At 39.0% G+C, this 14,890-nt stretch overlaps 1 protein-coding gene across 1 annotated transcript in view; it reads left to right on the top strand.

The window, feature by feature from the left end:
- Positions 1-14,890, top strand: part of LOC125236083 (transient-receptor-potential-like protein) — a 64,740-nt gene that overhangs the window by 41,329 nt on the left and 8,521 nt on the right. The window contains 6 exon segments of the mRNA XM_048142778.1: positions 1,953-2,084; positions 2,477-2,564; positions 2,804-2,999; positions 3,984-4,090; positions 13,256-13,402; positions 14,114-14,205. Of these exon segments, the coding sequence (XP_047998735.1) occupies positions 1,953-2,084; positions 2,477-2,564; positions 2,804-2,999; positions 3,984-4,090; positions 13,256-13,402; positions 14,114-14,205 (762 nt within the window).

Below are 14,890 nucleotides of genomic sequence, written 5' to 3'. Positions count from 1 at the left end.
TGCATATGTGTCAGAGTCTAGTCAAAGGTCTCAATTTTATTTATTGCTTACCTTAAAAATGATATCCGAATAACCTATCAAAGTGTCTTTATGGCAAGCGAAAGAGTGGGACACTTTGCTTGATCACGACACATTTAGAGCGGCAGAGAGATTGTTACCAGTTTTTTTATACTATCGACGTCGGTGGCTAACAAACATACGATCCGCTTGATAGGGAGTCTCCGTAGCCAATGTAGTATATGTCTTCAACTCCAGATATATGCGCTTTGCCGACCCTAATACTCAGTACCCTCGATGAGCTCTGACAACCTTACTGCGTCCGATCATACAAAATGGGACATTTGGATGTAAGTAGTTTATGCAGACATAATAATCCATACTAATATAATAAATGGAAAAGTGTGTGTCTGTTTGTTTCTCCGGCTTTCACGGCAAAACGGAGCGACGAATTGACGTGATTTTTTTAAGTGGAGATAGTTGAAGGGATGGAGCGTGACATAAGCTACGTTTTATGTCTTTGTAACGCAAGCAAAGCCTCGGGCAAAAGCTAGTTAATAATAATTATAAGGACATACTCGAGTCCAATATTAAATGATATGGCAAACTTTCGGTTTAACCTTACCTTCAAATATATTTTCATATTAATTAAGTTCAGTGGTTTAGTTTAATTAAGAGGATGACACAGCACGAGCTTTTTAATAAGTCCGATGAAAGAGGTACATGTGTGTTGTGGCTTGTGTAATGAAAATAGTGATTAAGAACTGTTCAGGGAAACTGGTTGGTATTGGGAATGTTGATTAACTTATTTACCACGAATTGAAGTACGACGATGGGGCTTACATATAATCCTACTAAATGGACTTTTTTTCTTCGTATTAATGGCTGTTCCAAGTGCTCCAACCAAACCGCCTGCCATCGTGCGCCATTTAAGGCGTTTATTATTTTATGTATCTTTCCCATCACGGATACCATTGGGTATTCCGGACCTTTGGAAGGCGTGCGCAGAACCGAAGCCAACACGTAGAGACCCTTTTGATACTATAATGAAATGTAAGATACACCGAGCGGATGCTGCCATTGCTCGTGTCCTGGTGCCGTAGCCGAATGGCATTTCTGTGCTACGCGAAACGAAAACGAAACGCCGCGAAAGGTTAGTCTGGCTCTGTCGCGCCAATACGCAAGAGCGATAGAGATAGATATCTACGAGCGTTTCGTTTCGTGAGCGTTTCGTGAGCGTTTGTGCCATTCGGCTACGTACTCTGGGACGCACGCAGAGGCAGCACTCGCTAAGGTGTAAAGACTATTTGAGATTTATTGGCATCTCAGGGTGGCTAGCCGAATGGCACAATCGCTCACGAAACGCTCACGAAACGAAGCGCTAGTAGATATCTATCTCTATCGCGCTTGCGTATTGGCGCGACAGAGCCAGCGGCGTATCGCTTTCGTTTGGCGTCGGAGAAATGCCATTCGGCTACTCAGATGAACTAGGCCATTGAATGAAAATTATAGAATAATTACTGGGTCATGGGATGAAAATACCTCTATACTACATTTGTTATTAATAGGTCTTGTTAAGTTACGTTAATTCGCTATTAGTTACAAGTAGCGGTACGTATGTTTAGCGCTGACCGTTATTGCGCCGAAGTAAAAAAATTAGTAGGGGTTACAGGGGGCAAAGCGTATGCGTCCCCATGCGCAGCTATCCCCCCCACATATCACTCAGTGCTAAACTTACGTGTCGCTACTTATATCATGGCTTCATGGCCTACTGTGTGCGTACTGTGAGTAGCACGAATGCACAAACACTCACGAAACGCTCACGATAATTCTCTTTCGTAGCTATATCTGTCTCTATCGCTCTTGCGTATTGGCGCGACAGAGCCAGACTACCTTTCTGCGGCGTCTGGTCATCTACAAACATAATTATTGTCATAATAATCTTCTTTATGCAGGAGAAAGTGGAGAAAGAACACGACGTCCGCTACACTGCGGTAATGAGAGCTTTAGTCTGGCGATACGTCTCGGCAATGCACCGCAAGATGGACGATGAACCGGTTACGGAAGATGATGTCAATGAGTTGAAGGTAACCAATGTAACCATTTGTATAACAAGGCTACACTGCCGTGATGAGAGCTTTAGTCTGGCGCTACGTGTCGGCCATGTACCGCAAGATGGACGATGAACCGGTTACCGAAAACGACGTGAATGAGCTGACCGTAACCATGTGTATAATTAACTCTTACGCTGACAGTGCTACGCCTGTCGACGTATTGTCACTGAAACTACATTACGGGTACTTATATTATATCCTTTCTGCGGCAGTGATGCGGCTGTCGACGTAGTGTCAATTCATAAGCTGAATGGTTGATCCAGCGATGCAAAAGTGCAAAATAACTACAATGTAACGCAGACTCTGCGTTCGATTTCCAATATTTTATTCTTCCAGCCATGTAAATAAGATTTATTTTATTTTAGGGTGACGTGTCGGCTCTTCGATATGAACTGCTTGAGGTGTTTGAGAAGAATGGAATGGATGTGTCTTTCACTGACCGAAAAGAAAAGAGTAAGTTTTTAACATACATATTTCATCACGTTTTCAAATTCAAGGAAGAATATGTAGTATCGCACGCAAACATTTCTGCATGATAAAAAAATATGTTACGTAATCTACCATCATATAATTAAGATTAGACTTTGCTTTTGTAAAACGTGGACGGGTCTTCTCTCTCTCTCTCATACTTATAGTTTCGTAGCAAATTTAAGTCTCCATCTTCATCCTTTAATATCTACCCTCTTTCGCAGCGGTCCTCGGCAAACGCATGAAGGTCTGGGAGCGTCGTCTGATGAAGGACTTCCATGTGGCCCCAGTAGCTCTGGAAGAAGAGGGAGAGAAACCGCCAGAAGACGGTCTCTCCAGGTTCAGGAGGCTTGCTAAACTCGCTGTAGCGTCCACCAGCACATCGAAGTGGGATCAGACGCTGATGCAAACTGGGATCTCGTAAGTAACTTATAATTATAACTAATACCAATGGTATTAGAAAGATCACAGAAAATCACGACGTTACTGCTAACTTGAATAGTTATTTGTTATACAAGGGGTCAAAGTTGTATTTTAACGCCGAGTGTGGAATTGAAAAACGAGCAAGTAGTTTTTTAACACACGAGAAGTAAAATACATTTGCACCCGAGTGTAACACAATACTTTTCCCCTCACTATAGCGAGGAAACTACAACGCAAAAAATGCGTTTATCACTGCTTCCAGTAGTTCCACAGGTGGTAAATCATCTTTATTACTAGATTCACCTACTTTTATCAATTTTAAATCAGTTAATTTGACTTTATTCAAGGTCAAATTACTTTACCCACTAGTGGATAAAATGCGTTTTTACCCGCTGGTATTAAAGGACAAAACACGTGTTTCCGAGCTAGTGAGGGGAAAAATATATTGTTATTTTTAAATACATCCTGTATGAAACAGAACATCCGCTCCTAGTACGTTCCTTTTGATACATTGCGTTATTTATTTTATATTTTTCTCTCGTATTTGATAAAATTTATTTAATATAAAAATAGTATACTTTTTGTATATTTTATGTCAAAACATTTTGTTTAAAAAATATTTTACGAACATATTAGGCGTAATTTAGAACATTTTTAACTAGTGGGATAAACTTTATCGCATCGGTGCGTCCCTATCGCACTTTCAAATAGTGTGAAAAAGACAGACTGACGTCATATTGTTTGTCACGCGACCGTGCTTGCCTGCCAGGTGAAAAATACTATAGGGTTCTCACTAGACATCTATTATATTTGGTTTCACTATACCAAATAAATAAATAAATATTATAGGACATTCTTACACGGATTGACTGAGTCCTACGGTGAGCTCGGTGAGTCCTAAGATGGCTTGTGTTGCAGGTACTCAGACAACGATATATATAACATACGATTACGATTGAATACGATTTAATATTGCACCAGGTCACAGATCGGCCGCTGCCGCAGCAGAGAATCTTTCAAGAACCAGCAGAACCTCCAGCGAGCCATGGAGGAAGCTAGAAAGCTGGTCATGAGGTCGCCACTACCAGGTATGTGTTATGCTATCCAATCCTATTGTATTAGAATAACAAAATCGTTAAGCTAAGCCATAGAGGAATAAGTAAGGGAAGAGTTGTAACTCCATACATCAGTAAATGCGAGTTATTTGTAGTGACATCTATCGTCATTCACTCGTTAATCACGCGCCAACTAGCGTAAATTATCAGTACTGCTACTCGACACTAGGTGCCGACAGTGTTGCGTTTGCCAAAAATGTAATATTAAAACAGTTTACACCTTATATTATAAGCTGAAGTAATTGAAAGCAAAGTACTGATTAATACTATTGTAATATTAGCTAAAAATTGTTGAGCAATAGACTTTTTGTTCGTCGTGACGTCTATTGACAAGTAGCAGTACTGATAATTTACGCTAGTTGGCGCGTGATTGACGAGTGAATGACGATAGATGTCACTACAAATAACTCGCATTTACTGATGTATGGAGTTACAACTCTTCCCTTACTTATTTCCTCTATGGCTAAGCTATACATAATATATAAGCGTTATCATTGGAGCCGTCCACCGTTAGGTATTTTAGACACTTTGGATTTGGACTTCACTTGCAGGAAGAGCCCAGAAAATTGGAGTAGTAATCTAATCTTTCCTTAATTACATTTGTAATAAATTGTGGTGACATTTAATTATTAAATATCTGGGCAACCGAGCTTCGCTCGGTTCTGTTTCGTATCCTTGACATGTGTCGCCATCTAGTTCAAAAATGAATAGTACCTACATCGAGCGAAAGAATTCTCAGCCTTAACAACACAACTACTCCACACGAGATGGCGCGCATTTCGCCACAAAAACTCAAATAGTGTATTTTTCTATTCGTTTTAGCCTTGACCTGTGTCGCCATCTAGTGTTTGCAATAAATAGTACTTACATCGACCGAAAGAATTCTGTCTTAACAGTACAACTACTGTACACGAGATGGCGCGCGAAGAAAAACGCATGAAAACTCGAAAATTCGCGTTTTCCGGGACCTAAGGATAAGTTAGACCGATTTTTCACCCCCAAAAACCCCCACATAACAAATTTCTGCGAAATCGTTAGAGCGGTTTCCGAGATCGTCAGTGTAAATAAATATATATGTCGGAGACAGACCGGATATTGGCACGGATAGTCAATTATAGCGCAGCGCGCGAAGAGTTGCAGCTGGACAGCTGACGTCACAACCAACCAGTTGTCCACCCAACCAGTTGTTGTCCCCACTTCGTGCGCTAGGACGGAGCCGGGATACCTGAGACCCAGCACTCTCTGGCGGACCACGCTAGAGACAAGAAGTCTTAGAGCCTCCTCGGAACTGTCCACGCTATAATTGTTCTAAACCAAGTTGTTTACCTATCAGTTATTGTAAAATTTAAAGTGTGTAAAATAAATCGTTGATTACTATCGTCGTCGTCTCAATCCTCGATGACCCAGCAACGCCCCGATGTCTGAAAATGGTGCCAATCCTGACCTGTCCCCGACATCAGAAGGTGGGATCACATCGAGGCAAAGAGACGCAAAATAATTGCACCGGAACGGAAGTGCCGCCATATTGGCAATTTCTCGAAGCGCAAAATCAACAAATGCGCGCCCTTATCGAGACACTGAAAAGTTCGTCAATATCAACCTACAATTCTACGGGTGACCTTTCCGGACTTGGAACCCGACAAACAAGAAACCAACGCCATGACATGGTGTGCTACCGCCGACGTGTGTATGGCCAACGCACCATTGGAGGGCGACCAGCTTGTCGTCGCCATCCGCAAGTTGCAGTGACTATGAAGCGATCAAGGAAAATGTTGTTTATTATGAGTGATAAGAATGGAAACGGTCATACTCGTTTTCATAACCGTGAAAAAAAAAAAGAGGAAGTACCCGCTAAAAAATGTGTCAACGTGTTTAAAGGAGCAGCGTCTACGTTCGCAAATTGTTTACACAGTATAGCAGTAATAACTCTACTTACAAACTTCTCGCCGCGCAGTGCGTCGAAAAACTACCCTCGCACGCAGCGAGTACCTACATGCAAAACTGGGAAATATTGAGTTGGACAGTTGCGGTCGCGTGTGCGCGCTGTGTTAACGTGTGTGTGAAAATGACGTCGGTGCCGAGGACATTTCGTTACTGAAGTGTTTATGCTGCCGTCCTATCACTAAAACCCATCTAACCCACAAATGATAGTTTTGAGATATGGGCAAAAAACATAAAAACCCATATCTCTAGGAAATGTTTCGATTTAGTCCAGATTTCTTTTATTCTTAAATTAAAACTAAATTCACGCTAACATTATTTAAAATCAATTTAATTAAATATTGTTTAATTTATTAGAAATTCGCCATTTTGTGTTTAAGTTATGCAAATAATTCCTAAAATATGTATGATTTTACTGTTAAAACACGGCTAAGTATACTTTAGCCGTTTTTTAGGATTGAATAATACATAAAACATGGCTTAATAACGGCAAAGTAAATTTACGTGTTTATAGTAATCGTAACTGAGCATTGCATAATAATCTAAAAACATAGCTTAATAACCGCAAAGACGCTAAACAATTTTATACTATCGTATATGCTCTAAAAAAATGCTGTAACCGTTTTTAAGCTATGCAATGACTAACTAACATCGAAATAATTTGTATGCATTCCTAATCTAAAAGCCCGCTATTTGACAAACCAGCGACGATTACTAGGTTTTAGCATTGTCATTCTTTTTAAAAGCAGTTTATCATTTTAGCAATGTCCCGTTTACCTGCAGTACCTGCACTAAGTTTCAAGAGCAATTCAATTTGTTAAATGAACAAAAGACAACTGTATGATATTGTAACCATTTATTTGCATGCATAAAAAACCTCGTTATAAGTTATGTTACAAATCAACATATTTAAACTTAATATAATATTCTAACATTAGTGAAAACTAACATAACATTAATATGAAACAATAAAATTCGCTTTTTACATTGCAACAAATCAATTTGCTATACCGACACGGCGAAAGGTGTCGCTCTTGGATATCCAAAGTTATTCGTATTATTACTATAATACACTATTAAAATAATGTTTTTATTACCGAGTTATATAAGGTTAAAAACGGTTGACATTGGCAGTTCTTACAAAAAGAAACACGGATTTCATTTATTATTCGCCAAGCAAGTGAAAATAGCAATCTTTATTTATTTTATACTTCAAAAATTCAAAATACATTAAGGATTGTTTGACATAATAATTTTCTCTCTTTCTGCTTGATTCCGTTCTTCTTAAAATGTATTTTTCTTTTTTTGTGCGTTTGGTTTTCGACAGTTGTATTATTAATATTAATATTACGAGTGTAGTACTCTATATCGACGGTGGTTCTACATCGATAAATGGTTATATGTACTTATGTGTAGGTCAGTCCTCCTTTTCTGTATGTAAAACTTCTGGATTTGAAGGGTCTGAATGAATTGATACAGCAGAATACTTATATATCATACATCTTTTTTTTTTCTTTAAACTAGAATCAATATAGAGATCTTTGTTAACAATTTCTGGTAAAATCAGGTGCATCATTGCTTAAAATTGTATTAACTAGGTTAAATTTAAGTCTGTTTCTTTGTTGTTTGTATGAATTGGAGCGGATAAATCAAGATAAAGCTTCATTTTGGATGATACATATGTTGTCATTTTACAATTTTTACATGCTAGGTATAGAGTTCTTCTTCTTTCGAGTCATCACTTGTAGTTTCAATGCGTCTGCGACGGAATAGTCAAAAACCTTCTTTCCTTATATCAAGATGAGAAGCATTTTACGAATGATTAAAGAAGTAAACGTTGTTCGATTTTGTTACAACGAAGGATAAACCCAAATTCGATGATCGTCAGCAACGGTTTTAGCTTGGACCAGTAAAAGGGAGTTTTTAAATTGATGTATTTTCGACAGCATTGAAAATTAAAGCAGAAACGTTCGACGTGGCTAAGTTAGGCAAAGAATTCTGAGGTATCAATCTCAAAAATTCTTGAAACAATACACAACGATAGAATGTTCCTTGGTAAAGATCGAGTTGAGCAATCCCCTTCTGTTCTACATTTATTAAACTTACTGCTGGTGTGATGACTTGTGGTCGGTTTTTCGGTATTCATTTTATTCGCAGATCTCTGTTATCGTTTGTATCCTGAAGTTCGTAACAAGCCTAAAAGAAATAACATTAATTAATTTGATTTTTGACTGCATTATTAAATCAGCTTGACGGTAATATAATGTTGCGCAAGTAATCCATACCTACATAGGTACTAAAACATTGTAAGGTAAAAAAATGCTTACAAAATGTATGTGGCTATGGCAATGCCTACATAGCAATAGGATGGTACAATGTAATTTCTTGACTTTTTTGTTTACGCTTTATTTGTACACAATAGTTTTAACTGGGCTCTTGATCGAATAACTTATGAGTTAGGTATTTACTTGTCGCGGCAAACGTGTGATAATACGTTAGCAAAACGCAAGTTGTGCTTGAAAAAAACCTTAAAAAAAAGATATTTAACACTTACCTGGTCTTCGGTTTCTTAACATTTTAAGGAGAAAATGTTCATTCACCGGTCACTACAGCCTTCGCACAACCTTCTGCGCGCGAGCCGCTCGCGCTCGGCCGACTGTCGGACTGGCGCAATAACTTTGGAAGGTATACTTTTACAACTAGCGGGGTTTTAGCGTAGCTTTGCTGGTTTGTCCTGTTTCAGTGTGGCATTATGAATATTTTTTAGTAATAAATTCACCGTAAAGCGCAGTAACTAGGTTTTAGTGATGTATTTGTAACCGAAATTACAATGAAAGTCTTTAAATACACGGTTAAAGGACTTTAGCCGTGTTTAAGCGTAGTATTTTATTTAAAAAAGTGAATGTTATAAAATGTAATAACGTAATTAAACGGCTTTAATGGGAATTTATGAAGCTTATGTCAAGTAACGTTGTTATAGTTATGTATCGTGTGATAAAACTATGAAGATAAACAACTGCTAAGCGCTTTAATATAAGTTATAGAAGACAAATGTGGGTTTGCGGTTTTATACTATTGAAAAGGGTTATAAAATAGTACACTTAGCGAGGTATGTCGACTCTGTATCTCGGTAACTAAAAATGATAAAAATATGATTCCAAGACCAGTCGATGGGGAATTCTTTCCTATTTAAGAATATTTATCCAAATGAAAACTGGTAATATGCAGCTTAGAGGGGTTCTAGTGATAGGACGGCAGTATGGGGGTATGGAGAACAGTTCTAAAAATCTGGAAATAATATTCTTCAGAATTCCTAGATATCCAGAAAAATGCCGACCGCGTCGTCCCTGCCGGAGATTTACTACTGAGTCGTCCTTACACTGTGTCGTTTACCGTAACGTGGGACCAGTTCCAGGAGCTGTTTATTGCGAGCTAATTCCTAACCTAGAAACGTGGTCACGTGTCTATTGTCTAACCTTGAATGCAGGTGAGTTCATTTCATAATGTTATTTGGTGAATTGTGGATCCCATTTGTGGAAAGTTTGAGAATACCTACACTTGACGAGAATCATTTGAAACGTAGTGATTATAAAATTTCGAAAAGCGTAATTATTGTTTGTGTTAAAATTATTTAGTGTCTTTTGCTCTCAAAACAAAGATTCTTATTCTGATTTTGTTAGTTTCCAAGATCCGTATTCTGTAACGTTCCGTAGTTTATCAAATTTGACAAGTTATTGCCAGTATTAGAGTAATACCTACCCCTTAATTCGTGATCTATCTCGAATTGTTTATTGTGTGAAAACAGAAGCTACGCATATGAAATTGTATGTTGCAGTGTGCTACAGTCAAGTCTACACAACGTGTGGTATCTAGGAATGTGTGCCATCACGCCAGTATCGCAGAAACTGCAGCACAGGGAGAATGGGAAAAAAGGGGACAGGTTTCGTTCCAATTGTTTATTATTAAATTTTATTTAGTGCCATGGTTAAGCAGTTTAAATAAGCCGTTTTATTTAGTAAAGGTTTAAAGACAAACAAACACGTGCTCACACTTGTTTGTCCATTTCAAGTTTTATTTTAATATCAGAGAAAGTTCATAAAATAATAATTGTTAAATCTCATATCTAAGACAATGCCAGTCGTTGTTTATTTGTGAATTTGTTTCCCTTTGAGTTTTTACTTCGGTAAACAAGGAAACTGATACCGTGCAAATTATTATTTCAGTAATGGCCAGCTATGAAACGACGTCGCGTCGTGATTTCATCTGATGCTGCAGCAGCGATAGCAGTGGCAACTGAAGCCTTGAGTTTTCGTGCGTGAATTGGTCATCGTGAGGTCTACGAATAAGAACACACCTTTGGACTCAGATACTTTATCTGGTGAGCAGTTCTCATTATATTGGGATATTGTTGAGATATTTGTTCTGTTTAGGTTGTGAATTCTAAACAGAATAAAACTCATCTGTTGCTAATGATAAAGTAAATTCATTTTTTTTTGGTAAACATTAGTTTGCAATCGAAGAATGAAACTCGTTGTTTTCATGGTTAACATAATTTTTATTTTTGTACCATATTACTATGTGTTGCTTTGGCTCAGACTGCGTACACCATTACAATCATTCGTAAACGTAGGAGTAAAATTCGGATCTATTTTTCTGTTTCTGTGCGGCCACGTGTGGGTGGCGTGCGTTTGGTTTGGTGGTGTAATCGGTCGATGTTGGATGCCGTATGGAGGTAGTCCATATTCATGTGATGAACACCGGGTAGAGGTGGTTCATATGTCGCCGTGTGTCAGCTGTATGACGTGTGTCAAGTTGCCGAATGGATGCAACTGTTAGAGCACTGTAACTCATTACCTTGATTCTGATTTAGTGACATTTTGATCAGTGAGATCAACACGTTGAGTTTCATTCTACTATTGTTGACTTATTTTGGTACCTACATACAATTTTGAAAAGGTTTTTTTGTCCTTAACTAAAATGATAGGACAAAATATAAAACTGGTAAAGTTGACTATTTGGTCATGTTTTTAGTTAGTTTCATAATAAAGAAAAAGTGAAAGGTTTTTTTTGATCTCACATTTTAATTGCGGATTAGAGTCGTTGTTTTGGGAACCGTGAATTTTAGGTAGTTCTGTGACAGCAAACAAATAGGTTAACATTTAATGGGCTCACGATAGATTGAGGAAAATGCCAGATAGCCACGTACCATTTGATGATTTAGATGTAAAGATAGCGAGTGTAATATTGAGAATGAGGATCTCAGTTCGGCTGGTCAGACCGTACCAGAGGCTTCACCGTAGTCGTAGCCCGTTAGAAGTCGGTATCTGCTGTGTGCAGTCCGTGGGTGCGCGATGCGCGGGGAGCTCTGGCGGAGGTCGGGTCTTGCAGAGACCGTAGAGTCACAGGGTTGACTCGGCGATCCCGTGGGGATGCGCGTAGTGTGTGGTTATGGTATAACCAATAGGCCACGAATGAGATACTTGTTTGGATTTTATGAAATTAAATGTGTTGAAGATTTTATTGTGAAAAAAGACAACATTTGGTACTCGGTTGTTTTGGCATTGCGTATAGTGTGTAAATAATGCTATCCATTTTATCAAATTTAAGATTTTATTGGGAAGAATAAATAACTAAATTGGAACTTGGTTGTTTTGGCATTACGTTTAGTGTGTAATAGATGCTATCCATTTCTTGAAATTTAAAGTTTTGAAGGTTTTATTGTGAAGAATAACTAAATTGGCACTTGCTAATTAAACAACTGTTTTGGCACTACGTAATAGTGTGTAAATGCTATCTTAAAGTTTTTAACGTTGATCATTTTACTTTGAATTACCGAGTTTCTTTGAGATTTCGTCAGGAGTGACCGAACGGTATACTTTGCGTGTCTATTATTGTTGCAGAGTAAAACACACGAGGACGTGTGTAAGCGCAGGAAGGCCGTGTCGGAGACAGACCGGATATTGGCACGGATAGTCAATTATAGCGCAGCGCGCGAAGAGTTGCAGCTGGACAGCTGACGTCACAACCAACCAGTTGTCCACCCAACCAGTTGTTGTCCCCACTTCGTGCGCTAGGACGGAGCCGGGATACCTGAGACCCAGCACTCTCTGGCGGACCACGCTAGAGACAAGAAGTCTTAGAGCCTCCTCGGAACTGTCCACGCTATAATTGTTCTAAACCAAGTTGTTTACCTATCAGTTATTGTAAAATTTAAAGTGTGTAAAATAAATCGTTGATTACTATCGTCGTCGTCTCAATCCTCGATGACCCAGCAACGCCCCGATGTCTGAAAATGGTGCCAATCCTGACCTGTCCCCGACATATATATAAATAAATAAATAAATAAATAAATATACAAGAATTGCTCGTTTAAAAGTATAAGATTCAAGTAAGGTTTAATGACTTGCGGACCGCCCTTTGTCTCAGTTAAAATTTAGGGCAGTTTGTCTTAATTACTTTTACTTCGGAATACACTGGTGGCCTATCGGTAAAAGAATGCGTCTATATTTGAAGGGTACAGGTTCAAACCCCGGCTTGTATTAGTGAGCTTTTCAGAACTAACGTACGAGGACCGTTCAAGATATCTATAATAACCAGAGATCGGACGGATTTGCGACATTCTTAGTGACTTACGTCATTTTAATGACTTTTAGAATGAGATGTCGCACAAAAATCCGACCTCTGATAATAACAAGAACAAATTTCCGTACTGGATAGAGGGTCTATCACGAACAACGATGTTCACAAAATTCGGGCATTAATTTATATCTCTAAAATGACGCTTTTTCTGGAGTAAAAGCGAAAAAATTCCGCGATTCGCAAAATTCACTGTTCGTGGTTACCCCTCAAACATATTCTTGGAGGAATATGACGATAGCGTTAGTCACTACCGACCAACTAGGGTAGGTGAGGGCGAATTATTCTTTGAGTCATCCATTGACCAAATTCTAAGTCCATATCAGCGTACGTAGCCCAATGGCACAAACGCTCACGAAACGAAACGCTCGTAGATATCTATCTCTATTGCTCTTGCGTATTGGGTGCGACAGAGCGAGACTACCTTTCGCGGCGTTTCGTTTTCGTTTCGCCTCGCAGAAATGCCATTCTGCTACGGCACCACCCCAGCGGGAGTCATGACCCTGACCCTGTTTCTGCGCTTAAGTTTAGGCTGTTATATAATTCGTCCCTTCGTTTCAGAAGGCTCGCGTGGCGCCTCGCCCATCTCAATGCCAGCCACCCCTGGCCACACCCTGCTGGAACTGATCAAGGATATCTCCGAAGAAGTGGGGCCCACGCCTGAAGGAGGAGCCACGCCGTTAACCAAATCGCCATGGAAACCACCAAGTGAGAATTACGCATTGGTCTTAAACCATGATTTCCTAGTAGTCTCAGTCTCACATCCCTTAGTTATTACTAGTTTTGGTTTTGATAATCTAAGTATTATTTATTGTGACAAAAGACACAATAAATCCATACTAATATTATAAATGGGAGAATGGGGTTGTCTGTTTGTTTGTCCGTCTTTAACGGCAAAACGGAGCGACTTATTGACGTGATTTTTTAAGTGGAAATATGTGAAGGGTTGAAGAGTGACATAGGCTACTTTTTGTCCTTTTTATCCCCCCACTTTCCTAGACTGGGGGGTGGAAGTTTGTATGGAGCATTCCGCAATTATCGAATTTGACGCGAGCGAAGCCACGGGCAAAAGCTAGTTCATTATAATATCATTAAAAATCGTCTTGTTGTTATATATTTTTTAGTCTTACTTTGCTAGAAACACATTTCTGCATTCGCCAACAATTTCTTGGTTCAAGTTTGGTGAAAGTTTAGTGATCTGGCAGGCTAGCATGGTCGCGTGATAAATGATATAACATCAGGCCGCCCCTTTCGCTTTATTTGTAAGTGCGATAGGGACGGCCTGATGTTTTATCGTTTATCGCGCGACCATGCTATCGGTGCTGCTCTTAAAGTCAGCTTATGCTTGTCCAATGATTGTTTTTTTGTTCACGCTACTTACATTTAGATAAAGTGATGCTTATAGTACGTTCTGTTCAGGCACTGGTGCTTTGCTGGGCGCCGCAATGAAGAGTCCTTGCCGAGGCAGCTCGCCCAAGCCTCGAACCACGACGCCTCAACCGCTGAACATGGTACGTAACATTAAATTTATTAAGGTATAAATTGAAATAGATATCTCTTGCACTGTGGCCGAGCCAGGAATCGAACCCGGGTCTTCAGCTTACGCGGCTAACGTCTTTACGACATCTTATCTTTACATATATCTATTTCAATTTATAATTTATAAATAGTATTGTGACTACTTGGAAAAAGAACAAATCAAAAAAATATTCAATAAAATAATTTGATTTGTTCCCTAGTTGTATTTATTAAGGTTCTAAGATCTGCGTGTGTAGCCGAATGCACAAACGCTCACGAAACGAAACGCTCGTAGATATCTATCTCTATCGCGTATTGGCGCGACAGAGCCAGACTACCTTTCGCGGCGTTTCGTTTTCGTTTCGCACCGTAGAAATGCCATTCGGCTACGGGATCTGGTTCTTTGTGACAAAGTTACCTACTCGTTGTGTCATTTAAACACTGACACATATTTTTGATTTTTAATTATGTACAGATTAAAATATGAGTGTACACATATTTTACTCAAAAATATGTCCCATAGCATCTTACCTCCGGTGTAATAATAAGAACGAAATAAGAGCGTTAACATATTTATGAGACCTAATTCTCTTTATTTTATTTATTCTCAGTGTAATACTTTGTATATGTATAGGCACTAAGCAGCTATTCTCAATGTAAAGTTTTACGTCAAAAAAG

This window comes from Leguminivora glycinivorella, chromosome 18, assembly GCF_023078275.1.
Source record: "Leguminivora glycinivorella isolate SPB_JAAS2020 chromosome 18, LegGlyc_1.1, whole genome shotgun sequence".
Lineage (NCBI taxonomy): Eukaryota > Metazoa > Arthropoda > Insecta > Lepidoptera > Tortricidae > Leguminivora > Leguminivora glycinivorella.
The sequence above is the reverse complement of the archived record's forward strand: the minus strand, read 5'-3'. Positions and strand labels throughout refer to the sequence as shown.